At 44.4% G+C, this 24,850-nt stretch overlaps 1 protein-coding gene across 5 annotated transcripts in view; it reads right to left on the bottom strand.

Moving 5' to 3' along the window:
- The window catches only part of ZNF827 (zinc finger protein 827), a 164,056-nt gene that overhangs the window by 95,554 nt on the left and 43,652 nt on the right, over positions 1 to 24,850 (bottom strand). For all 5 annotated transcript variants that reach the window (XM_066232476.1, XM_066232486.1, XM_066232504.1 and 2 more), the window contains exons 4-5: positions 19,105 to 19,585; positions 1,628 to 1,861 (exon numbers count right to left, since the gene is read on the bottom strand). In XM_066232476.1, coding sequence (XP_066088573.1) covers positions 1,628 to 1,861; positions 19,105 to 19,585 — 715 coding nt within the window. The remainder of the gene's footprint in view (positions 1 to 1,627; positions 1,862 to 19,104; positions 19,586 to 24,850) is intronic.

Below are 24,850 nucleotides of genomic sequence, written 5' to 3'. Positions count from 1 at the left end.
AATCAATCAACTGATCAGTATTTCAATGGGAACTATGCTCCTCTCACTGACCACCAATGAAAGAGGTGCCCCTTCCGGAAGTGCGGCGGGGGCTGGATACACGGCCTCAGAGGGCCGCATGTGGCCCGCAGGCCGTAGTTTGGGGACCCCTGCTCTAGAATCTTACCATCCGGAGGGGACAAAAGTCACGGTGAGAAGAGTTAAAGTCCCTGTAGTGTGAAAGCCTATGACATGGGAAAGACTCAGGGAACTGTGTGGCCTCTCTGCATTGACCGAAAAAACAACAGACAGATTACATCACCAAGACCTTTTGACACCGAAGGGAGGGTTCAATTATGTGAAAATATGTTGGCTTAAATATCATTTTTTAAAACTTTCAGCTTTCACCAATCAGCACACTTCTTGCTAGACCTCCTATGGATAGGAGAAGCTGCACTACCAACTGCAAAGTATAGAAAAACGAGGCTACGATCAGATGCAATAATTAAATTATGCTTTATCTATAACAAATTATGTTCTCGTGAAGTTCCAGTGCATTTTTTGTTTGTTTGTTTGTTTGTTTAAATTAACACCAAAGGAAAGAATTCTTAACCCCACCAAATGGCAAATACAGAAATTTCAACTGTTCTGATGCAATGATTCTTAAGTAAATCACCATTAGTTTCTTACCCCCCAATCTACAGGTCAACCAGAAACAAGTCAGATTCGCTTATGAAGTTACACAGGGAGGGAACTCCCTACTGCACATCTTGTTTTCATCCTCCAACTACAGCAAGTTACAAACTGCAAACAGCTTTTGATTCATATTGGCATTTCGACTATAGTTTCTAAAAATTGTCTTTAAGCAGTAGTGAACTAAGGACAGGCTGTGACTTGGAAAGTCTTATTATTGAAATATTGTTTCTTTACATGTTCTGAAAGTCATGCCTTTGAATTTAAAAGACACTAAATGTTTACCTGTTCTGGAGGGAGGGGCAGGTAGGAGCCTGGGTACATACGTTTGAAGTTATGACCCGTTTTGCCAACATTTGATAGGCTGGGATTACATTTAGATACTAATAATAATAATAAAAAAAAAGTCATTCATTTTAAGGGCTGAGATTAATTACTGTAATATCCTATTATAAAATTTTCTATTCCTAAGATCTCATTGCTGCTCTATGAGTAATTACTTCAAGTGCCATCTCAATTGCTTATTAGGTTAAGAAAAATATTTTTAATGGCTCTTAAAGAATATAAAGCATAAATACACAAAAAAACTACAAGGTGTCCTATTAGGAAAAAATAGATATCCTGATCAATTAGCAGAAGTGCTTTGAATGTCATTAGAACCCATTTAAAATTATGACACACAGCAGCTTAGAAAGCAGCAGTGTTTTCCAGCACTTTGCAGTCACATCCAGAAAAAGAAGGTTGTATTTAACAGGGCAGATATACTGCTAACTTTTGAAAACAAACTCATACACACAACACAGGAATTTAAGCCAAGTAATCCAATCATTCCTGAATTCCACACAATAATGTGACATTGCTGCCATTAGGCTAATTATGACCCATGCAGGAAGCAACCCAGTTGGCTTGCAAGTAAAATGATCAGAATGTGAACATTTCGGAATAAATCAAGTACCTGAGAGTTTCATGAGAAGTTCAGACGCTGCTTTGACGGACATATCCTGCCTTAGCACGCTCCCTTTCCCTTCCTGGGGCTTAAGCGTGTCCTCAGAGATGCTTGGGGCTGACACCTCAGATTCCGGGCTGAACACATAGCTAGGGCGAGGCAAGGAGGCACCCAGGCCCTCCTCTTCCTTAAGTTCCTCTTTCACTTTAAAGTTCAGGTTCATGGGCTCCTTCTGATTTGCAGCTGTCAAAAGAAGAAAGGAATTATACATATATACAGATATAAAAGGCCACTCCCTTCTTAGCTGCCCCCAACTTAATGAAATATGGATGCACATTGTACGAACAGCAGGGGGGACCACAGCCTAATGAACATCGGCTGAGCTCTGGGCACAACAAGACAGTTCGCCCCACGAGCTTGTGGGCTTCTGAACCTTCGCACCTACCCTATTTTGAAAATGTTGCCGCTACAAAGCATTTGGGCATTTCTCTTTGGTTTCCCTCCACGTCGTCTTTCCTGTTTACGTGGCTGCCTGCCTGACCTATTTGCACCCTCCCTGCCGAATCAGGTTATAGAATAATGCCTTCAGGCAGTTCTTCTGCCATAAAATATTGAATATAAACATGAGTCAGAGGCAATATCCGAAGCAAAAACCTGCGGTGGGGTGCAAGGTGAGGATGGAGAATTTGCCAGAAAGAAAAGCTCAGACTAGAGATGTATCACGTCTGGTTTATGATAAACCAACATCATGTATCCACAAACAGTGTGACATGCACTTGGCACTGTTTTTAGGGGTCCACGTCTGTAACCTAAGTTATCTGCGAGTTCACAATGGGCATTCTTTTTTTTTTTTTTGAAAGAAAACTTATTTTGGAATCGTTTCAGATGGGTAGAGAAGTTGGAAAGATAGTTTGAAGAGCCCCCATATCTCCTTGGCCCGGTATTCCCAGTGTTAACACCATAACTAACCATGATGCATTTGTCAGAACTAAGACATTCACATTACCATGATCTAAACTCCAGATTTCATTCAGATTTCACCAGTTTTTTCCACTGAAGTCCTATTCCCATTTTTAGCACGGTTGGTTGGTGTGGAGTGTGTGGTGTCAGGGCAGAGCTAACTGGACTATTATGGGATGGATTCTGCGGCTTGGCTACGACACACTACTAAGCTACATATTCCCCAGGAAAGACCCAGAAGGAAGACAAGCATCCTCTCCTACCACTTGTGACTTTCACAGACATCTTGCTCCCCTTTAAAAGGCTATGTTGTAGGAACTTTTAAGTTGGTTATGCTGGGTGTGTTTGCCTTTTGAGAAAAGAGCTGATCCTAATACAGAGTTCTTAGTAATGCTTATTAGAATGAGCCTTAAGCCCACTCCTGCTTAATAAATAAAAGAAAATAAATCCCCAAAGCAAACAACTGTTACCCCTTGCCCACCCCCTGTCCCCAGCCAATACACAGACACAGAGTCCTTTCTTTCTACCTCTTGTCACCCTAAGAATGAATGTATATTCTGCAATCACAAGCACATAGAAACCAGAAACCCGGTCTCTATGAACTTATGAACTTGGAAACTGGAGCCCAGAGGGCCAACATGACATTTGGAAGTTCTGGTACCAGAAGGAAGACCTAGGACTAGAACCTACTCCAAGGGCTGCCCATCCTATGTCCCTTATCAACCTCCATCACATAACACCTCTGGTCCTTGTGTTATAACAACACTAGGTAACTTGACCTTCAAGTCTTTGCTAAAATACCACCTTCTCAATTAAGTCTACCCTGTCCAAAATTGCAACTCCCTCTCCAGTACTCTCAATTGCTGTTACCCTACTTTAATTTTCTTTTTTTCCAAAATATTTATCATCTGATAATATACTGTTATAGCTTGAATTGTGCCCCTTGTTCACAAATTCATAAGTTAAAGCCTTACACCCCACTGTGACTCTATTTGGAGATAGGGAGGTAATTAAGGTTAAATGAAGACATCAGGGTAGGACCTTGATCCAATATAACTGGTGTCTTTATAAGGGAGACAGGTGTGAGGACAAAGTGAGAAGGTGGCCATCCTCAAACCAAAGAGAGAGAGGCCTCAGGAGAAACTAAACCTGCCAACACCTTGATCTTGGACCTTTAGCCTCCAGAACTATAAACAATACATTTCTGTTGTTTTAGCCATTTAGTCAGTGGTATTGTGTTATGGCAGCCCAAACAGACTAATCACATAATATATAATATTTTTTATTATGTTAACCATTTATGTTCTGTTCATGAAAGCAATGATCTTGCTGATGAATCTCAAGGACCCAGCACATAGTAGGTGCTCAATATCTATATTTGTTGAATGAATAACATATGTTGGTCACAAATTAATGACATCAGATGGCGTTCCACTATTACCTGTGGTAAACAAAAACTAAGAGTCTCAGAATATTCCACCAAAGGCAAGCAGAAGTACTTTTTCTGGATCTGATCATTAGACTGGAGATAAGACCTTAGAGATCAAGTTAAGGGCTTTGCTGCCTACACCACAGAGCTTACTGAGGTGTCTTTGAGTAAGCACTTGGACTCTATCTAGCATTAGGCTTTGCTGCCTACACCACAGAGCTTACCCAAGTGTCTTTGAGTAAGCACTTGGGCTCTATCTAGCATTACTAGAGGAGGAGTCCAGACATCAAGAAAAGTGCCTAAAATCTTTCAATGTCATCAGCATCTGAACCAAAGGAAACACAAGTGGGCTCTAGCAATCTGCAGCAAATATGTATTTGTAACCTCTGTCAGAAAGGTGGCGCCTAAGAACTTGAGAAGATTTTGTTTATTTAGCACATTTCTCTTCTTTTCAACCACTTCCTGGGGTGGGGACGTGTGCTAACCACCTCCTACAGTTTCTCTTGCCCTGAGTCTTCCTTCCAGAACCCTTCATAAAATCCTTTCCCTAGAGCATCCTCGTTAGTCACGACAAAGTAATTAAATGGTGTAATAGTCTATCAAATCTGTGACTTTGATTCTTCGGGAAGGAATAATATAAAGTGAATGGTTAAGTAATATATATATTTTTAAATGCTTCAATGTTGTATCTTTTATTTGAAAACTTTTTAAAATTCTAAGGTGAGGCTAGGAAAAAGAGAAGAAAATGACTGAGGCCCTAGAAGTCAATCCCAACTTCTAGAAAGGGCAATCAACTATGCCAATGCTCTCTGGAGAGACAGGTAGCTTCTGGGAGCATTAGTCAGAACACACGCTACTGAAGACTTAAGGGAAAGAGAGGATAATTAGGGTGGTTAGTACAGCCCAGACTGAACAGAACTTCAAGAACACACTTTTAAAAACAACAGGCAACCTGGATGTTGCTGGGCTATACAGTGGAAAGGCTCTTTCCACCTGGTTTTCCTTCCGACAATGCCAAGCACAGCATAAAACAACTAGTAACTACTGCCATGCTGGGGAAATGTAAACAAAGCTAATGACATGTCAAAAAAGCTTTTGGGAGGCGCTCCATTTGCTCAAGTTTTAATGTCCCGAACATTTGGGCCTAATAAAAAGATGTAAAAATAGGAATATGAAGGTTATTCTATTTTCTTTCAATTACCAGAAATATTTATGTTGAGAATAGTATATAAAGCCTAGATTTAAAAATTAATGTGGCTGAATAATTGTCTTTTTAAAAATTATTATCCTCAGTTAAAAACAACCACCACCACCACCAACATCCCATTTTCTTTCTATGGAGAAAGGTGAAATTAAAGATATTTTCTTTGGGGGGGACATGGGGCAGGGGACTGCTAAGAGAAAAGCAATTCTGTTAGACTCACTGCACAGTCTTGGCTTCATTCTCACTAGCAAAAAGAGTTGTGTATACACGGACCTGAGTTTGTAAAAGACTGTCACAGCACCTGCCTTGACTTCTCTGTGTGTATCTTTTTTTCTTAAACATTTTATTTATTTATTTTTTAGAGAGAGAGAGAGAGAGAAGGAGAAGAGGAGCAGGAAGCATCAACTCATAGTAGTGGTTGCTTATCATACGAGCCTTGACTGGGCAAGCGAGGGTTTCGAACCATCAACCTCAGTGTTGTTCCAGGTCTACACTTTACCCACTGCGCCACCACAGGTCAGGCTGTGTGTGTATCTTAAAGCTTTCAGCCACTCCACTTTTTTTTTTTTAAAGAAGATAGCTCAATATTTTAATTTTTTCATTTTATTTTTGTAATGTCCTGTTATTTTAGGGTTTATTGTTTTGAGGAACTTATCAGAATCCATCAGTAACTCAATGCAAGAGAAAAATGCAGAAGAAAATAAGCTCTTAGGACCCCATCAGTTATCTCATATCTTTTTTTCATGTTGAAATTAAACAGCTTTCCATTTTCCTCTCTCTTCAGCTACTGCACTTCTATCGCAGTGAGGCGGCCCCCTCCTCAGGCGGCCCCCTCCCATTGTTTCAAACAGGCCAGGATCCCAGCCGCTCTGATTACAAACGATGCCTATCTCAAGTTCGCACATTCTGTGGAGTTGGGCTGCTATTTAGAAAAAACAAATTAGCTTTTCGAGGATTTAGAGAGGATTCACGATAAAGGCTAATATGGGAAAGGAGTGGGAAGCCACTGGGATAAAATGACTCCAAGTTGCTAATTCTAACAGGCAGGCATGACTAAGTTGTAAAAAAAAACAAACCCCCTTTAAAGTAAGGTGTCATCAGTTCTCATGGAGATTTCGCCTATGAACCCCCCGTGAGGAAAATTCTATATAACTTTCTTAAAGGCCATAATTTGTTTTAATAATGCATACAGCTAACATTTGAATAGTTACTCAGGAATTAATCCATCAACCACATAAGATAGAGATCATTATTGTCTTCATTTTAGAGGCGAGGAAATGAAGGTCCCAAGAGGTTAACGAGCTGACACCACTCCCCCCTAAAAAAAACCTCAGAGGCGCTGGACTCCGGGGCTCCTGGCTGAAAATACACCCAAGCTCTCTCCTTTCTCGCCAACACAGCCCAAGGTGCTTTAGGAGAGATGCTAACCTAAGCAATTAGACTGTGGACCTTAGACAGTAGGTGACATGGAGTGAACTAAGCATTGTTCACAAGAGAGCGAAGGGTGAGGAGCATTTTCCGGGGGGGGGGGGGGAGGAATTTTGCGAAGATTTGACTCAAGAGGGTGGAAGAGGAGATACAAGCTGCAACCCGATCGCTTCCAGTCTGTCGGTTCCCTCTGGTGAAGGAAAATGACATTTTTGCTGCATTTAATGAGACAGAGCTTTCTTTTGGTTCAGAGTCGAGCAATTTTGCAAATGCTGAGCTGTTACATGAACAAGTTGGATCAATGAAAATTTTATTTACAACCTCACCTTAAAGCAGAGCCAAAGACTCTCGGACCTGGAAGGGACCACAGGCCAGTGGTTTCCACATAGTGTTCCAAGGAACTGTAGGATAGGCTTCAGGGCTTCAGGTGTGCCAAATGTTTGCTTCAAATCTAGGTTTCTAAGAGTAGTTTACAATTAGCTTAAAATTTAAATTTAAAATGTGCACCTCAGTGCTTTATATAAGACGTCAACTGGAGGCTATTAATATGTTAACTTGTGTTGATAAATTAATTCAGTTTTATGTATTACTTGCAATGCAGTTCTTCCTGTTATCAGGAATGTGTTTGAGTTCTAGTAATCTATCATTGATGAAGATGTGGTTGGTTATGCACTGATCTTTCAAAAAATTCACACCTGTGCATGTGCGTCCGTGTAAAACTGGACACTTAGGGCGCACCTAGAGCCTATTTGCAGGCCTTACACTGGCTTTCTCAGCCTGGGCACCATTGACCTTCTTGGCTAGATAATTTGCCATGAGACACTGTCCTGCCCACTGTAGGGTGTTGATTTTAGCAGCATTCCTGGCCCACGAGATGTCAACTGCACTTCCCAGTGTGACAACAAAAAATGTCTCCAGACACTGCCAACTGTTCCCTGGTTGAGAACAACCACTGTCTTACATTAAATGCCAGGACAGGTTCAAGTACATCTGCTTTGGTAAAGCTTCTGATCGTGGCTGACAGATGTATGTAGATACAGAGATATATCTGGATCTACCATGTACAGGGCACTTACTCCAGGCCATGGAATACACTGTTTACCTGACCCACACAACAATCATACTACCATCTCTGTTTTGCAGATTAGGGATCTGAGACTAGAGAGTAAATACAGTTCCAAAAATAGTTAATTGAGTAATAACCAAGCAGTTAATACAGAACGATAGATGGCTTTCTTGCGTACTGAAAGTCTCAGATGCTTCTTGACTGCCCTGGATTATGATAAGGAATGAGGGCAGTGGCTCAATGTTGTCACATATGACGCAAAAGCTTTTTATTACTATATTCTTCTTTCAAGTATCTGACTACATTTTTTCTTTTTTTGTATTTTTCCGAAGCTGGAAATGGGGAGAGACAGTCAGACAGACTCCCGCATGCGCCCGACCGGGATCCACCCAGCACGCCCACCAGGGGGCGATGCTCTGCCCACCAGGGGCGATGCTCTGCCCCTCTGGGGCATCGCTCTGCCGTGAACAGAGCCACTCTAGTGCCTGGGGCAGAGGCCAAGGAGCCATCCCCAGTGCCCGGGCCATCCCTGTTCCAATGGAGCCTTGGCTGCGGGAGGGGAAGGGAGAGACAGAGAGGAAGGAGGGGGAGGGAGTGGAGAAGCAAATGGGCGCTTCTCCTATGTGCCCTGGCCGGGAATGGAACCCGGGTACCCCGCACGCCAGGCCGAAGCTCTACCGCTGAGCCAACCGGCCAGGGCCGTATCTGACTACATTTAAGTGAAGAGATCCTAAGGTTACAAGGTGGATTGTTTAAAATCTGCCCTCACTGGCCACAACATTTGCCCTATGCCAATGGTGTTTCTTGAAACTGCAATGAGCGAAATAAATTTAGAAATAAATGGGGTGCTTTATTATTGCCCTAGGACCCCACCTGATCATAACGCTAATTTCACTTTGTGTGCTTATCAAATGGCAACTCTTCTCTTAATTGCTTAATTTTTAAAGTAAGTAAATGTGATAAATGTGAACTTTAAAAAGCAAAGTTATGTTTAAAAATATATGTTCTACGTGTTTTATATGTTCAGTTTGCACTTAAAGTTTTGTTTGGAAAAAAATGGGTTTACTGTTTAAAATGCAAACCAACAAAAATGAAAATCATTGCTGTTTTCCACTCATTTATTTTATAATGAGAAAATGCAGGTTCACAAAATAACTTGGCCTTTTTAAAATCACATAGCTTGTTAACAGTAGGACCAGAATCAGCATTTACCTCTCTCTAGATTACAAACCAATTCTGTTCCCTTGTAAGTAGAGGGAGGCCTGTATAACCACGCTGAGACCTGGGACTTTTTTTGATAATTTGATGCATTTTAAGTGAGGGAAAAATAAAAAACAAAAACAAATAAACTGCCTTCTAAAATCAAATGAAAGGCAAGATTTAATTAAATAATAATAACTGTGGAGTATTACTTTTAAATGGTAAACACATTATATCTAAATCGAACATTTAAAACATTAGCTAAAATATTTTTAAATCTTGCCCTCCAATAAGGTAAACTACTTAATTTGCCTTAAGTGGTTGCGTGATTAGTGTGTAGTGAAGTTTCACCTGTCTCAAATTTCTCATTAATCCCCACCTGAGCGAATACTTGGCCACACCTCAGGGCCCCTGTCTCAGACCAAGACCACCTGGCCCTCAACGGCAGCAAAGGCAGTTACAGACCTAGAGACAAAGGGAAAACAAAACAGCCCCTGGAGCAGGGTCAAGGGCAAGAACAATGAGCAGGGCCTCAAGGACAGAGTAAATGGAGAAGGTTTTTCTCTGTGAGCTAAACCACTAACAACACCAACACCTCCTGAGCAAAAGGAGCTATTTGCAGTCATCTACTTAACAGACAGGATATCTCCCTCATCAACAGCAGGAAGGACAAGTCCTGGAAAACCAATCAAGCCAAGAGTCAATGTGAAAGAAAGCTGTATTTTAAATTCATACTGTTCAATCCAAAGAATGAAATGAATGAACAGCAATAAAATGCCTGGAGGCTAGAAGAAAAAAAGAGAAAAAAGGAAGCTTAAAGATTGGATTAATATATTTCTAACACTTTTCAGGGAAGTTGGGGGCCACCTGCCCCAAATGATATATCTCTTGATAGCCTACACTTGTCATTTTAAATTACCCTGCCGGCATTCTGGTTTATATGTCAGTTTTTTAAATGGTTTTTGTTGTTGTGGGGACACCTTAAGAAGAATCTGAAGAACTCTGGGCTGAGGGAGACTATCAAATGTTGGTAATGATTTCCTTCCCCGAAGACCCACCCCTTTGCAACACGACTTTGCAGCTCCTCCCATAAAGAGGTGGAGTCAGTTTTCCCACTCTTTGAATCCGGGCTAGAGCTGTGTCTAGCTTTGATCAATAGACAGTGATGAAAGTGACCTTGGCTAGTTCTGAGCTGAACCTCTGGAAATCTCGTGCACTTTTGCCCTCTCCTTGAAACCCTGCCCAGGGGCCACGTGAACGAGCCTAGGTTAGCCCTTTGAAGGAGAAGAGTTCCTCGGGAGCGGAGAGAAGCCATCATAGCTGAGGCCATCTGAGACCAGCCAGCCCCCAGCCAACCAAGCAGTGAACTGCAAACCGATGTCCAGGAGAGACCAGAAGCAGCTCCCTGTTGAGCCATGGCCAGATCACCACTCCACAAAATCATCAACTCAGAAAATAGTTACTGTTTTGAGCTAATGAACGAGGGAACAGTTTGTTACTGCACGATGTGACAGACCAGTTCCTAGACCTGACCCTACCAGCTGAGGTCCCGGAACATAGGACAGGAGACAACACCAAGGCGCTCACTCCCCTGGGGGCTCCCTTGACACGGCCCACTTACTTTCCACAGAGCACCACTCTATTCCACCTTCTTTCTTTTTTTTTTTTTTTAACAGGGTTTTTTTTGTTGTTGTTTTGTTTTGTTTTTGCATTTTTCTGAAGCTGGAAACAGGGAGAGACAGACCTCCCGCATGTGCCAGACCGGGATCCACCTGGCACGCCCACCATGGGGCGACGCTCTGCCCACCAGGGGGCGATGCTCTGCCCATCCTGGGCGTCGCCATGTTGCGACCAGAGCCACTCTAGCGCCTGAGGCGGAGGCCACAGAGCCATCCCCAGCGCCCGGGCCATCTTTGCTCCAATGGAGCCTTGGCTGCGGGAGGGGAAGAGAGAGACAGAGAGGAAGGCGCGGTGGAGGGGTGGAGAAGCAAATGGGCGCTTCTCCTGTGTGCCCTGGCTGGGAATCGAACCCGGGTCCTCCGCACGCTAGGCCGACGCTCTACCGCTGAGCCAACCGGCCAGGGCTTCCACCTTCTTTCTTACAGCATTAGGATGTGGCTGTGAATTTGCAAATCTTTTTTAAATGAAGTGATATCACAACCTCTAAAAACCTAACTTCCAGAATACGACTAGTGGAATGTTTTCCTTATAATCCACCATGGAATACATTGCGGATGGTACAAAGATAAAGATGTAAAAAAATTATTCTCCTCTCACCCGGCAACTTGAGACAGTTGAAGAAGCAAGAGTAACACACAGCAATAGAATGAGCCAGCCATAATACAGGCACCAACCTGCGTGATAAAAGAGTCTAAATATCCCTGGAACTCACTCACGATGGGGGGGAGGGGGCAGGGGAGGACGGGTGAGCACAGAAGACCAGAATAACAGGAGAACGGTTCACTGAAGAAGTGGGAACTATTCTTGGAAGGTCGGCTAGCAATTGCAAAGGGCCAGGCAGTAGGAAAGGGTATCATAGGAATGGGCCCAGCGTTGCCAGAAATTCTCTACCAAGATATAGAACCACTCTGTGTCAGAGATGCATTAAAGTGTTATTTTAACTTTAGTAATGTTATTAGTTATTTTTTAGAAAAGTTCCCCCTCCCATTTTATCTAATAGGAGGAAGATACATGGAATGCCACAGCTCAAATGACCGGATTCTGGAAATAACATGAGTAAAGGCAGAGACATGGAAATCAGAGGGGCATGGCTATGAGCTGGTGAAGACCCTAAATGTTTTTCTCGAGAAAAGTGGGGACAGGGTTACTCAGTAGAAAGGAGCAGGTAGGGACATAACCTGATGCAAGAATCATTAGAAGAAGGGTCCTTCAGAATGCCTTGGAAAGCCCGGGGGGAAGGGTAGGAACAGCTGGGGTGGAGAAGGCCTGTGTGGGGAGCCAGAGGGGCAAGCTGTCAGGGTGCGAGGTGACAGCCAAGAAGGGCTGCATGTGAAGCGATGGATTGTAGATCTATTTTGAAGACACAAAAAGTTTAACCAGATTAGCGACCGAATTAACATGTAGAAATCATGCCATGGTTTGAAGCCAAGGCAAATAAACAGTGAAGCAGACGGAGGTCAGAAGACAGTTTGCTCAACTGAGAAAAAGAATTAGGTAATAGCTAATTAAGTAGTCATGAGCCAAGTCTTTGCAATTAGGCAGAGCTGGATCTTTGCTCGGTCCCTTGTAGCTGAAGCCTTTAAGCCTCAACTTCCTCATCTACAAAATAGGTTTAATATTATTGACCCCGTAGGGCTGTTGGGAGAGTTGAATGAAAAATTACACAATGTTGTTGGCACAGTGCCTGGTTCACTATAAACACAGCTGATTATTAATAATGCTTATAATAATAATAGTAGTAGTAGAATTAGTAACAACAGTAGTGAGGAGAAGAAATTGTACTTATCAGGGAAGGGAGAACATAAACTGAATTCAGTTTTGCAGAAACATAGACTTCGATAAGTTTTCCCAGGGGTCTATCAGGACAAAAAATTATTCTGTGGGCAATGCTAGAACAAGGAGTACTCTGTCCTGCACAGTGAGGAAAGAAAGATCTGAATTCCAGCCCTGGCCAAGTAGCTCAGTGGGTTAGAGCATTGTCCTTATACACCTGGGGTCCCCAAACTTTTTACACAGGGGGCCAAGTTCACTGTCCCTCAGACCGTTGGAGGGCTGGACTATAAAAAAAACTATGAACAAATCCCTATGCACACTGCACATATCTTATTTTAAAATAAAAAAACAAAACAGGAACAAATACAATATTTAAAATAAAGAACATGTAAATTTAAATCAACAAACTGACCAGTATTTCAATGGGAACTATGGGCCTGCTTTTGGCTAATGAGATGGTCAATGCCCGGTTCCATATTTGTCATTGCTAGCCGTAACAAGTGATATGACGCGCTTCCAGAGCCGTGATGCATGCGTCCCGCGTCACCAGAAGTAGTACTGTACGTGAGCACCGCTGCACTTTGCGGCGCCGCTGCCGCCACATACGTACTCCAGGAGCACAGGATGTAGATATTGAACACCAATGAAAGAGGTGCCCCTTCCAGAAGTGTGGTGGGGGCCGCATGCGGCCCGCGGGCCGTAGTTTGGAGACCCCTGCTATACACCAAGATTGTGGGTTTGATCCCCGATAAGGGCACATACAAGAATCAACCAGTGAATATGCATAAATAGGTGGAATGACAAGTCCATGTTTGTCTCTCTCTCTCTTTCAAATCAGTATAAATTAAAGAAAGTCTAGCCTGACCTGTGGTGGTGCAGTGTTTAAAGCATTGACCTAGAAGGCTGAGGTCGCCAGTTCAAAATCCCGGGCTTGCCCGGTCAAGGCACATACAAGAAACAACTACTATGAGTTAATGCTTCCTGTTCCTCCCCACCCTTTCTCTCTCACTCTCTTTTCTCTTTCCTCTCTCTAAAATTAATAAAATCTAAAAAACAAACAAACAAACAAAAACACCTAGATTCCAGTCATGATCCTTTTACAGGACTTACACCAAATCCTGGTTTCCTCATATACATAGTTGCTACTAGACAACGTATTTGGAAACACACTAGAAAGCTCTACAGAAATATTTATTGGCCTTATCGTTACTACTCTATTCCCATTAAATAATCCCTGAAAAGTCTAAAAATATCAATACAACTTGCAATGACTTAAACATAGAGCACTCAAAGAATGGCTAATTATGACAACAGAGGGCTGAGAAGGGAGGCAGGTTCCGGTTTCTCTACTTCCGGACTTTGTGATCTAAGGGAGAGGCAGCCTGGGGGAGGCTGCCTCTGGGTCAGAATCCCAGCTCTGCCACATACTAGCTGTGTAAACTGGGGCAAGTCTTTTAACCTCTCTGCTTCTTAGTTTTCATCTGTAAAATGGGAATACTATCTTGCTCTCGGGTTGTTATGAAGTTCCAATGAGTTAGTGGAACAGAGTAAACATCATATAAATGATTGTTAAGAAAAAAAAGAACAAAACAAAACAATGAGTAAATGTCACAAAATCCTCACTGATGCTTGGGGACCCATCCAAGTCCCACTTTCTTGGAACGTCACCTGCTTTTGCTGTGACTCATCAGATCGGCCCTGGTTTCTTTGGAAAACAGGGAAGTGTCACACTCTCTCGCTCACAGGACTCATCTCCAGGTTCAGTAATAAAATCCAGGATTTCAAAAGGGCACCCAGGCTGCCTGCATGCCTCCTCAGGCAGCCTCTGACACCAGGAATTTCAGTCACTGTGGTCTGTGAGTGCCCACCATGAGAAAAGCGAGGCAGGGTTTAAAAGAAGGCCCAAACTGAAGATGTGAAGGACGGTTGTCAAAAATAAGCCCACTGGGCAAAGAGTGTAGGCGTGGGGAAGGGGAGAGTCCCCCCTTGAGCCCCCCCACCCTGGTCACTGGCACTGACGTCATAGGGCATGGGTGGCCCAAGGATGGCATTTCCATGAAAGAAGAATCATTTATTAAGCTGTTTTCTGGAAAACCAATCAAGAGGCTCCTGGCAACAAGGATGACCCGCTTTACTGAGCATCTCCTGTTCCTCCTTCTCCAGCAACACAAACAAATGGATCACAGGCAGGGGCACAACCATTCACGGACTAACCATATTGTAACTACAGGTGCATGAAGCTGAACAGAACAGTCGGAAGTGGCAGAACAAAGGCCTACAGAATGCAGATCTAATCACCAGGCCCCCTTCATGTATGTCGTTTTATGGCCGTGCTCCTAATCAAACTCAGTTCCGCTTGGCCCCCCTGTAAGTCACTGCCTTAAAGAGACCATCTCTCCTGGTTACAATTACTTCAGCCAATTAATTTTATGAAATTAATAGAATGTGGGAAACTGTAAAAAAAAATTTTTTTTTTGCCCATTTCCAAATTAAAAATAGTTGAAATGGATCTTTTATTTTTGAAAAGCAGAGACAAAAAGCTATCCCGGCCAACAACCGAGGTGCCAAGTTTCTGTCAACTCCTCGGTTATAATTTGGAGAGCTAAAATTAAATTAGAGATCTTGAAAAGTGTAGTTTTCAGAAAGAGACATGATGCAAGGCCCTAGCCGGCAACTGTAAATCAGGCTTCAAAGTAATGATACTCCCGGCTCCTTGAGGTTCTAGGTGAGTCTTGAGGCTTTCTAGCTCTGGCTAGGAAACAGTAACGTTTCTTCTAATTCTCCTGTCATGAGGCCCCACAAGGAAACTCGTGGGGTTTAATGACCATGCCTCTCATTCATGCCAACCTTGACCTACGGTGAATACCTCAGACCCACCTCACGCCGCCCATCCCCTTTCGTGGTCTGGGACCAGAGAGCTGTCTGGAAAATAGCTGTACCAGGAACCAAGCTTATACTCCACATCAGTGGTCCTCAGTCTCGGCTGCATGTTGGAATCATTTGAGGATTTTAAAAAGTATCAATGACTAAGCTCTATCCTAGACCAATTAAATCATAATTTCTTGGAGTGGGCTGGACCCTGAGGCTAAAAAAAAAAAGAAAAAACACTCGAAAGTGAGAACTGCTGCTGGATCCTGGGTCGTGGAGAGGAGGCACAAGGCAGCGGGGACTGCAGTGCTCTGAGGGCAGGTGGACACCTGGCCCCCGCACGTCCCGGCTCATGTGACCATTGGACCCTTTACCCTGACATGCAATGACCCGCATATATCTTCTGGCTCCCAAGAAAGATCTATACAAACATGTCAGGCTGCAGCCTTCCAAGACATGCTGTCTAGGCCAAAAACCCTGAGCGAAGTTTACAAAATCATTCTCTCTTCGCCCAGAAAGCCAGCAGCAGGGGCTGCCCCATTCTCTTCCCTGAATCAGTTATGGTGCTGAACCTGGAGAGCTTCTGTTCCAGAGAGCAACATTCATTCTGAAACACCAAGGAATGTTAAGTGTGGGCTCAGGCTGAGAAGACTGATTTGATGATTTGGAGAAGGGGGTTTGATTTCACAATCGCTCACGCTGGGAAACGTCAAAAATCAGGCTGGGGGTGGGAGGAGGATTTAGGGTTCATTTAAAACAACATTCGACCCATGATTTTTAATCCCCCCGGGTTCGCTGAAGTCATCTGCATGCTCCATTTTAGTTGAAGGAGCAAGAAAGACTCCCCTTAATAACCAAGAAAGAAACGAGTGTTTCCCATCTCTCTTTTGGAAACAAGTAGGTATCCACACGCTTGATTTGGGCTCCAGTTCTGCGGACAGTGACATGGCTGGCACTGAGACTCACTAACTCTGTGCCCACAAACAGCTGCACCCTACAGTCCCAGCAGGTGCATGCACAGAGCCCAGCTAAAATCCATCGCAAGAACAATGGTGCTGTTATGATGGCGAGGGACAAGGCCCGACGTTAACCACGACTGCACTGCATTTGGTGAGGAAAAGAGCTGTGAACTCAGCTGCCGTTTTCTCTGGGGGTTTGGCCCTTTGGTCCTGGGATCATATCCACAGACACAGCTAGGCACAGATCTGCAGAGACAGCAGCTATCAATTATAGGGCTCGATCTGTCAAAGAGTTAGTGGAATTAAAAAAAAATCCCTCCAGAAAATGTATTCTCTGTCTTTTAACAAATCTTCTCCTCCCGTGGGCTGCACTGCCACAGTCACCAAGTTTATATTTACATCCAAATATGCTCACACACAAAAAATTACCGATGCATCTCACTCCCCGGTGACTTTGTAACAGGTTGCTAGGTAACCGTGCACACAAGTCAGGTATCAGGACCTCTAGTAAGCCACCATAAAATAGCTGCATGGGCCTTTCGCATAAATAGCATGCATTTGTTATCTGTTTTCTTCTGCCAATTGGTCAGTCAGTAAATACTGCAACTGCCAAACCGTCAACAGGTTCCCGTCAATAGTGAGCTGAGAAAACGGATCACAATGTCAGGCTTTGCTGCATCGTTATTTTTTTCTTTTTTTTTTTTTAACCCCAGCCTCCTATCCGGCTTCTCTGCTGTGAAGCTCCTGTTTGCAACTCTGGTTTTCAGCAGCCACAGGCCCGGTGTTAGGCAGCCTGAGTTGGGCCTGGAGTTAGTTGCAGCTGGAAGTGGGGCCTCCGGGGCTGAGCCCAGCAGGAGTGGTGTGTCACTCACCAAGTGCTTTAACCCACACTTCCTTAGTCCTTCCTTGCCTTCCTGCAGGTCTGAAAACCTTCTGGGGTGGTGGACAAAAGGGAATAACCCCTTCCTAAGAGTTACCCAGCCCCACTTAGCTGGTCCCTGTCCATAGTACGGAGATGTCTGTCTTGCTTTCTAAGCTCTGCCAAGTGAGGATGCCCCCTGCATTCCCTTGCTTGCGCCGGAAGAGCCCAGAAATGGAGCTGCTTGTGCTCCACTATTGGCGGGAGAGCCCACTGAGGAAGAACCGAAGGTGTTCTGGAGGTGAAAATTAAAGTGTCAGCGGCAAAAGGGACACTAGAAGCCTGCCCTTTCCCCCCATTTTCAAAAATGTTTCAATATAAAGCCCAAAGTGTCTAAAAGCTCAGTTTCCCCTAGATAAGCTGGAACAGGAGGAAGAAGGTAGTGTGGGGAGGGGCGGGGGGACAGAGAGCCCCTTGTCCATCTGTGCCACAGTCAGATACACTTTAATTCCTGGGACAGGGTTGTTCCCAGGGGAGGGCTGCCTCACATGCACAGCAGGTCTGGAGGCCTCCCTGGGACCCTCTCTGCTCCCTCCTCCACCGCAGCTCATTTCTGCCACTGTTGCATTTCTGTCCCCTTCCTTCTCTCATTCCTTCCCTCTAGTGTGCAGCACTCCCGAGGGGCAGAGATCTGGGGTGACAGGGACATTCCCAAAGACCCGACTGCGTGTCGCTGAGCACGGGGTCTTCAGAGTGAAGCGGAACCTCTAATTCACCTGGCAATGACATTTAGTGAAATGTGACTCACAGTCCATTTAAAGGAAGGTGGTGACCAATTATTCTCCATTTAAAGGGTATTGTCAATCTCCAAAGAGCTGAAATGGCATTTGGAAATCATCGTGGGGACTGCTGGCCTCACTGCAAGACAGAACCAATTCTCAGACGACCTTTCCCCACCCGCCACGTTGTCTTTAAAATTTTAAATCGTACTTTTAAAAAAATGAAATCAGCAGCAGCAGAATCCCAGGACACGGTTCATCATTGCAAAAAGGGAGTTGGGAAAAACAGCCTCCCTCAACGTATCTACGCACCCTGTTCAACTCCATCGCTCAATCAAAGACATTGGAAAAAAGATAAAACCTAGAAGAAACATCCCAAGTAAATTGATGATGAAAGTGATATCAGTTGATAAGATTCTTTTTTTTTCCAAACCATACTTCCTATTCTTTCTAAATGGCATTGTGGCAGTTGGAAAAGAATTTTTCTCAAAAATTCTACTTCCACTTTACATGTGGTGCCTAGAACAGTCAGATTTGTAGAGACAGAAGTTGGAAGCATGGTTACCAGGAGTTGGGGGGAGGGAGGAACGCAGAATTATTGTTTAATGGAAAGATGAAAAAGTATTGGAGACAGATGGCAGTGACGGTTATACAATGTGAATGTCCGTCAGGCCAAAGAACTGGACACTTAAAACCAGTTCATTTCATGTTGGGTATATTTTACCATAATAAAAAATTTCCCACCAGAAAAAAAAAAAATTCAGGATCATCTATTATCATTTGATCCAATTTTAAAAGTCTCTAATTCCTAGTCGTCATCTCTGTGCATATTCTTCAAAAAGAAAAAAAAACACCATTGCGGTTAAAAACGAACGAGGAACTTGAATAGTGCAAAATGAGATGTCTCACACAAGCATCTGAAAGAACGTAAGGCAGAGGCCATGGTCACACACAGAACTGCCACCAGTCTGGCCCAGCACAGACTTTCCCCCACAACAACTCTGAACGGAGAAAAACCACACGGACATCAGCAATCTCTGCTGTCGCTAGACCCAAACTGCAACCTACTTCCAAAGGACTGGGGGGGGGGGGGGGGGGGGGGAGTCAAGGAGAAAATTGATAAAGGTGCCGACTATTAGAATTTAAAGGGACCTTGGAAATCATCTACTCCTACCGGTTCGTTTTACAGATGAGAACACTGGTAGAGAAAGAGAGAGAGAGAGAGAGAGAGAGGAGAGAGAGAAAGAAAGAGAGAGAGAGAATACAACCCTATTCAAGTACCTGACAGCTTCATGAGAAAATCAGACGCCATCTTAACAGAGATGTCCTGGCTGAACAATGCTGACGCACTGTTGGCCACATACTCGGAGGGGTCTTTCAGCTTTGTGTGGTTGGCCAGCCTGTCGGCAGCATTCAGGGGAAAGGAGGCTGGCAGGCCGTTATCTTCCTTGGGTTCCTCCTTCACCGGCAAAGGCGAGACGCCAGCCCCACCCTGGCTAGTCCTTTCTGGAGTGTTGGCCGTCATCATGGTCCCCACTAGCTCTGTCCCTCCTCCTTCCCTTTGCTGCCCCGGGCAGGCACTGTCACTGAGGTGGGGAGACTCCTTGACATCTGGGTCTGGGATCTCCTCCTTCACCTTGGCTTCTGTCCTCAGGAAGTGCTGGTGGCAGCGCATGTGGAGCTTCAGGCTGAAGTGGCGCGAGGAGGTGAAAGGGCACAGCTGGCACTGGAAGGTCTCTCCCCGGTCCTGGTGCTGATGGACCTGACGAGGAAGCAACAACAGTCAGCTGCCTACCGGGCGCTCATGGGAAATGCCTCGCTGTGTCACCACCCTAGTCATCAACAGTCTCCTCACGGGACGGAGGGCTGGCCTGGGAAATCACATAACCCAAGGGGGCATCTCATTCCTGCGCTCTCGGGGACGAGGTCTCCCCGGAACGGAAAGCGGGGCCACGTAGGTGAGGAGTCCGCCAGGGCAGCCACGTGCTCAGCCTGGGTGCTGCCGGCCAGCCGGCCAGTGGAGGCCTCTGCGGTGGAACCCCCTTTGTAGTCTAGTCATCTGACCTCAGCTGACATCTTCAGAGAAAACAGAATAAACCCAGCAGAACACAAATTACCTAATTACCAGCTGGGGGGAAGTTGTCAAAACAGGTCACCTGTCAAGTCATTCCTCTCATAATAGTAACACTTTGTTGTGTTCCCAATGACTGTCGTCCAGAGAGTTAGTGATGTTCTGCACACAGGATTTCAATTTTCAGAATGCTTCTCTAGGTAATTAAGAAGGTGGAAAAGAATGTCTCCAGGGTGTTTCCATTTCAGAGACAGGGAAACTGAGACCCCGAATGAAGAGCTTGAGCAAAATTACATGTGAAGAAAGAGCTGGGGGGGGGGCACAGTCTGACCCCCACCGAGGGTTCTCAGTGAGCTCAAACCAGTGCTTCCCAACATAGTAATATCATGCTCAGATCCCCACGTCTGCAATGAAAGGACGCGGACTTTGAAACCCAGTTCTGTCCTGCAGGCACAGACCTTTTTTTTTTTTCCTTCCTGTCACTACCAAATTTAGTGCTTGAAAAAGTGAGGAAATCATCGCACTGGCCCGAGCCGGGCTTCAGGCTGGCGGGTGCTCACGAGCCTGCTAACTGCCCCTTCGTCTCTGCCAATGCACTTCAGTGGTGACCGCCGCGCCGGCTAGTTCAGGACTGGCCCTCCCTCGCTTCAGAACTGCCAATTGTGGAGATTTGGGCCAAACGATTTGGCCGTTGTGTGATCTGGACAAACAAGCTAGTGACTAGAATTCCAAAACAAAACAAAACTTGGGACCTCATCGGTCAGGGGTGACCTGAGTGGGATTTGAACCCGGGTCTCACAAAGGTTAAAGGCCTGTTTGTTAATTCACTGCACCACCTGGCCCCTCTGCGTAGGCTTTCCTTTCCAAGGGAGCAAGTTTTACTACAGCCGTTTATGCATTCTGAATGCAGTCCAAAAGTATTATTCACCAGCCAAAACATACTTTTAAATAATGTTAAGTGACCAACAAAAGCAAAGAAATTAAACGTTAATGGTGAGATCCTGTCGCTACAGCACCCCACTGTGGCTTTTTGAAAAAAACAACAGATGAGAGTCTGGTTCCCCCAAAGCGTGAGCTTCTCCACAGAAAGCACAATCTAAAAACTTAACTTCAGTGGCAGCAAAGCCTTGCTCCTTATAGCCTTCCTCTGACAGGTCTGGAGGGGCTGGGAGCTGGGACGCCACACTGTCACTGACAGTAAGCACAGGGATTTCGCTCTGGAGTGGACGGGTTCATTGGCTCTCCCACAGAATTGGGAAGACTTTCTTACCACTCTCCCCCCAATTCACACAGAAGCAGGCACCTGGGGTGGGGGGGCACTATGATGCCAGTCCCAGGTGACCCTGACAGGTGCTACCCAAAGCCTGCCTGGGAACCAGGTGGTAGAGGTCACAAGGCAGGGAGCTTCTCTCTGCCCCAGGGAGAATGCAGTGGGGCACATTCCATTTCAGAAGTGTCCTAACATCTGCTGACCCAGGGGAGGGGGGGGGGAGGGGAGGGGAGGGGAGGGGAGGAGAGGAGAGGAGAGGAGAGGAGAGGACCCCAGAACAGAAGCTTCTAGCGCAGCCTCTGGAAACAGGAACGGCAGAGGGGGCGAGCCCGGTTCTGAAGCCCACAGAAGCCCTCAGTGGAGAAGGGTCTGCATGCACGGACTTTCTTTCTGTGGCTGCTTTCCCACCAGGTCCTGACCTTGCTATATTTAGTTGTGGAAAACTTAAGTGACCATTTCAGGGAAAAACAGTAGATGCGGTGTTGACTTTCGCACTTACAGTTTTATGTGAGCCACACCTTCCCCAAGGGGCTATGGACCACGTTTGGCCTTGGAGAGAAGTCTAATTAGCTCCATATTCCAGTTGCAATGTCTTCTCTTTTCTCCTGACAGAAAAGCACTTTCTGCTACAACTGTTATTCTCCTTAGCTTAACACTGACTTCAAAATCCCTCTCGCTCGGCTCATGCAAGAACATGCTTGTCTGAAGCATGGCATTCTTTCCGGGCCTCACAGGCATGTACTCACTGGATGGTCACTGCACCAACGGCAAACCGCCCACCCCAGGGGAGGGAAGTGAAGGCGCTGCTGTGACGTCACTGGGTCCTTCTCATGCAGTTAGACATAATGTGAGGAAACCTTGGAAACACCGACTCCACCGCCCCACCCATCGGGGACCTGGCCAGGCAGGGCGGGGTGTATGCAGGAGTCCATGCCCTCGATGACAGGCCCTAGAGGAGTAGAGCTCCGTGCCCTGAATCTGGTTCACTTTCTTGCCATGACTTTGCCCTTGTTCTTTATCTTAGCAGTCCTCCTCAGCTTTCCTGTTCAATGTTAAGTTATGAATTTCCTATTTGATTCCTGTGCTCATCCAGGAAAGTTGTAAAAGACTGAATGGAAAGCTAAGATGACCCTGAGGAAGCTAGAGGCATTCACAGCTCCTTCCACAGCTGCTCATAAAAACCTTTGCTCAGTGTACTAAGGAGGGAAGACAGGCTTAAGAAAACACACAGTGCCTAGCACCCAGTAGGTACACTGTTAATACTCTATTTGCTGAACAAATAAAGTAGAATCCCATTTTTTCTGAAATAAATCTATGTAACTGATATGGAAAGGGAGACATGACAAGGACCCTCAGGGTTATTTCTGTGGGATGGGAGTAAGGGTCCATCTTATATCCCTGTTGTTTACAATGTTTCAAAATTCTCAGCATGAAAGATGTCTCACAGAAAGAGAAAGGCAATACGATTTATTTCAGAGGAAGGTCTTAGACCATGTCACTAGTTTACTTCTAAATGTAAATGTTAATAAATACTCAGATGGTTTTCAGGTAACAACTTCTATATTAGCTACGCTTACCTAGTGTTTCTCCACGCTGGGCTCTGGGTTAAGTGGCGTATGCCCATTATCTCATTTAGCTCTTACAGTATTTTCATGAGATAGATTAAGTGACTATCATCTCCATGACCAGAAATGAAAGTTTGGAGAGGTTGCATGACTTGCCCAAAGTCTCCATGTTCCCAAAAGCCGCAGAACTGAGATTCCAACTGAGGTTTTTCTGACCACCCAGTTTGAGATCTTAATCTATAGGCTCTGCTGCCCCTACTTCTCGGCAGAAGTCATTTTAGAAAAATCTATCCATCTTTGTGATCTCTGGTGAAGGCAGCCAACAACAACTATGCCTAAAACCAGAGCCATTTTATTTCCACGTGGACTGAATTTGCAAAATTTAGCAAAATTCCAGGATGTCTAATGAAAACAAAGTGATGAATCCTTTGATGAAGGAACTTTAAAAAGGCCCATAAGTGAGGTGTAGAGCAGAGAAAAGAAACAGTACACCCATTTGATAAAATTAAACTTGTATGAGCCCTTCTCACACTTCCCTTATAAAAAGCTCAATTGGGGCTCAACAGGTTAGGACACAATGAGTTTGAATAAAGTAGTAATTTCACACAACTGCTTTATCGTACTGGTTATTGATTTGTTCTGAAAGCGTTCTAAGACCCCATGACCCACGAAGCCCTCGCAGCTCTCATCAGTAACACTGTCATGGCCGATGGTCTGTCTCATCAAGGCACTCAACTCATCTCTCTGTAGTTTCAGGGTCAGTAGTTCCTGCTCTTGAAAACCCAGCTTTCTTTTTTTTTTCCCCACACAGGTTTATAAATAGGTTGTTTTAAGTGACCCTGCGCTGAAACCAAGCTTACAAGGTGTCAGGCGAGATGCAAGTTTTCTGCTCACTGAAGCTTTAAATTTGCCAGACCTGATTTCTGAACACAGCTTCGCATCAGACACAGTAATGAAAACATATTTTAGTTTTAAAGGCAATTTTTTTTGAAGTCTCATCCTGTTAATGAAATCCACTCTGCAGGTGCAAAATATGAGATTTTTACTTTGAGAAGAAGTGACAGAGGAGGAAGAGGGTTAAAGTAAAAACTAAGGCTCACTAAAATTCAACCAACCAGAACTGCTGGTTAAATGGATTCTGAAGATGAAGGGCATGTTACTCCCAAGAGAAAAAGGCAAATGATAGAAAACAAATTACATCATGGATTTAATTTTTTAAATCTTCTAAGCTATTTTTTAAAGTCAATAGAGGTTCTCTCTGATCACACATTTTTAGGCTACAATTCTGAACAGTGATTACTGATGTGTTCAGAAGAATTTAGACAAGATTTAGAGAAAAGTAAATATCTTAATTGTGTACATACGATAGACTTCGTATGGCAGGAAAGTAAAAGCTTTATAAACAGTGTCAACTGCCAAATCATATTAAAAATCGCAATAAAAATGATTGTTGTTATCACTAGGGTGTTAGATGATAGCTATGGTAATTCCATAACTATTAAAGAACACTTCTGGGTCAGATACTTTACTGAATGAATATTAACTCAATAAATACCAATGACAGCTCTTCTCAACATTATTGTTCCCATTTAACAAATGAGAAAATTAAGTCTAAAGGCTCATTTGCTTAAGGCCACTTAGCCAGTAAGTTGCACAACAAGATTTAAATGTGGGTCTATCAAATTCAAAAGTGTGTGCTCTTGTGATCTCATGAGTTTCCTCCTTGAATTTTGGACAAAGCCTTTAATATTAATTGAGTTTGCTAAAAAAATTTCTAGACAACTGCGTTTCCCCCAACTGTGACACATAGAGTCTACTCAATGTTCTCATGTGTTTACTGCAGGAGCAAGCCCAACAGTTTTCAACAGGACATTGTTTTCAATGTTTTACCTGCTGGGTAAGTGTGAACCTGGGAATTATGACAGCTTGAACACTGACAGCCTCAGGGAGGACTCAGTCTTATCAAGAATGATCCCAAAGCCACCACAGGGCTAACATTGAAGCCCAGGTGTCTTTCTGGGTGTCCCTTTGTGTTAATAAGCAGAAAAGGGTAGTCCCTCTAGGAGGGGGTACAGGTCCAAACACCCTCTATCTAGGGCACGGGTCCAGCAGCCCTTCTTG

Source organism: Saccopteryx bilineata, chromosome 1 (assembly GCF_036850765.1).
Source record: "Saccopteryx bilineata isolate mSacBil1 chromosome 1, mSacBil1_pri_phased_curated, whole genome shotgun sequence".
In the NCBI taxonomy this organism is placed as follows: Eukaryota; Metazoa; Chordata; class Mammalia; order Chiroptera; family Emballonuridae; genus Saccopteryx; species Saccopteryx bilineata.
Note: the sequence above shows the minus strand (reverse complement) of the source record. Positions and strands in the feature narration are given on the sequence as shown.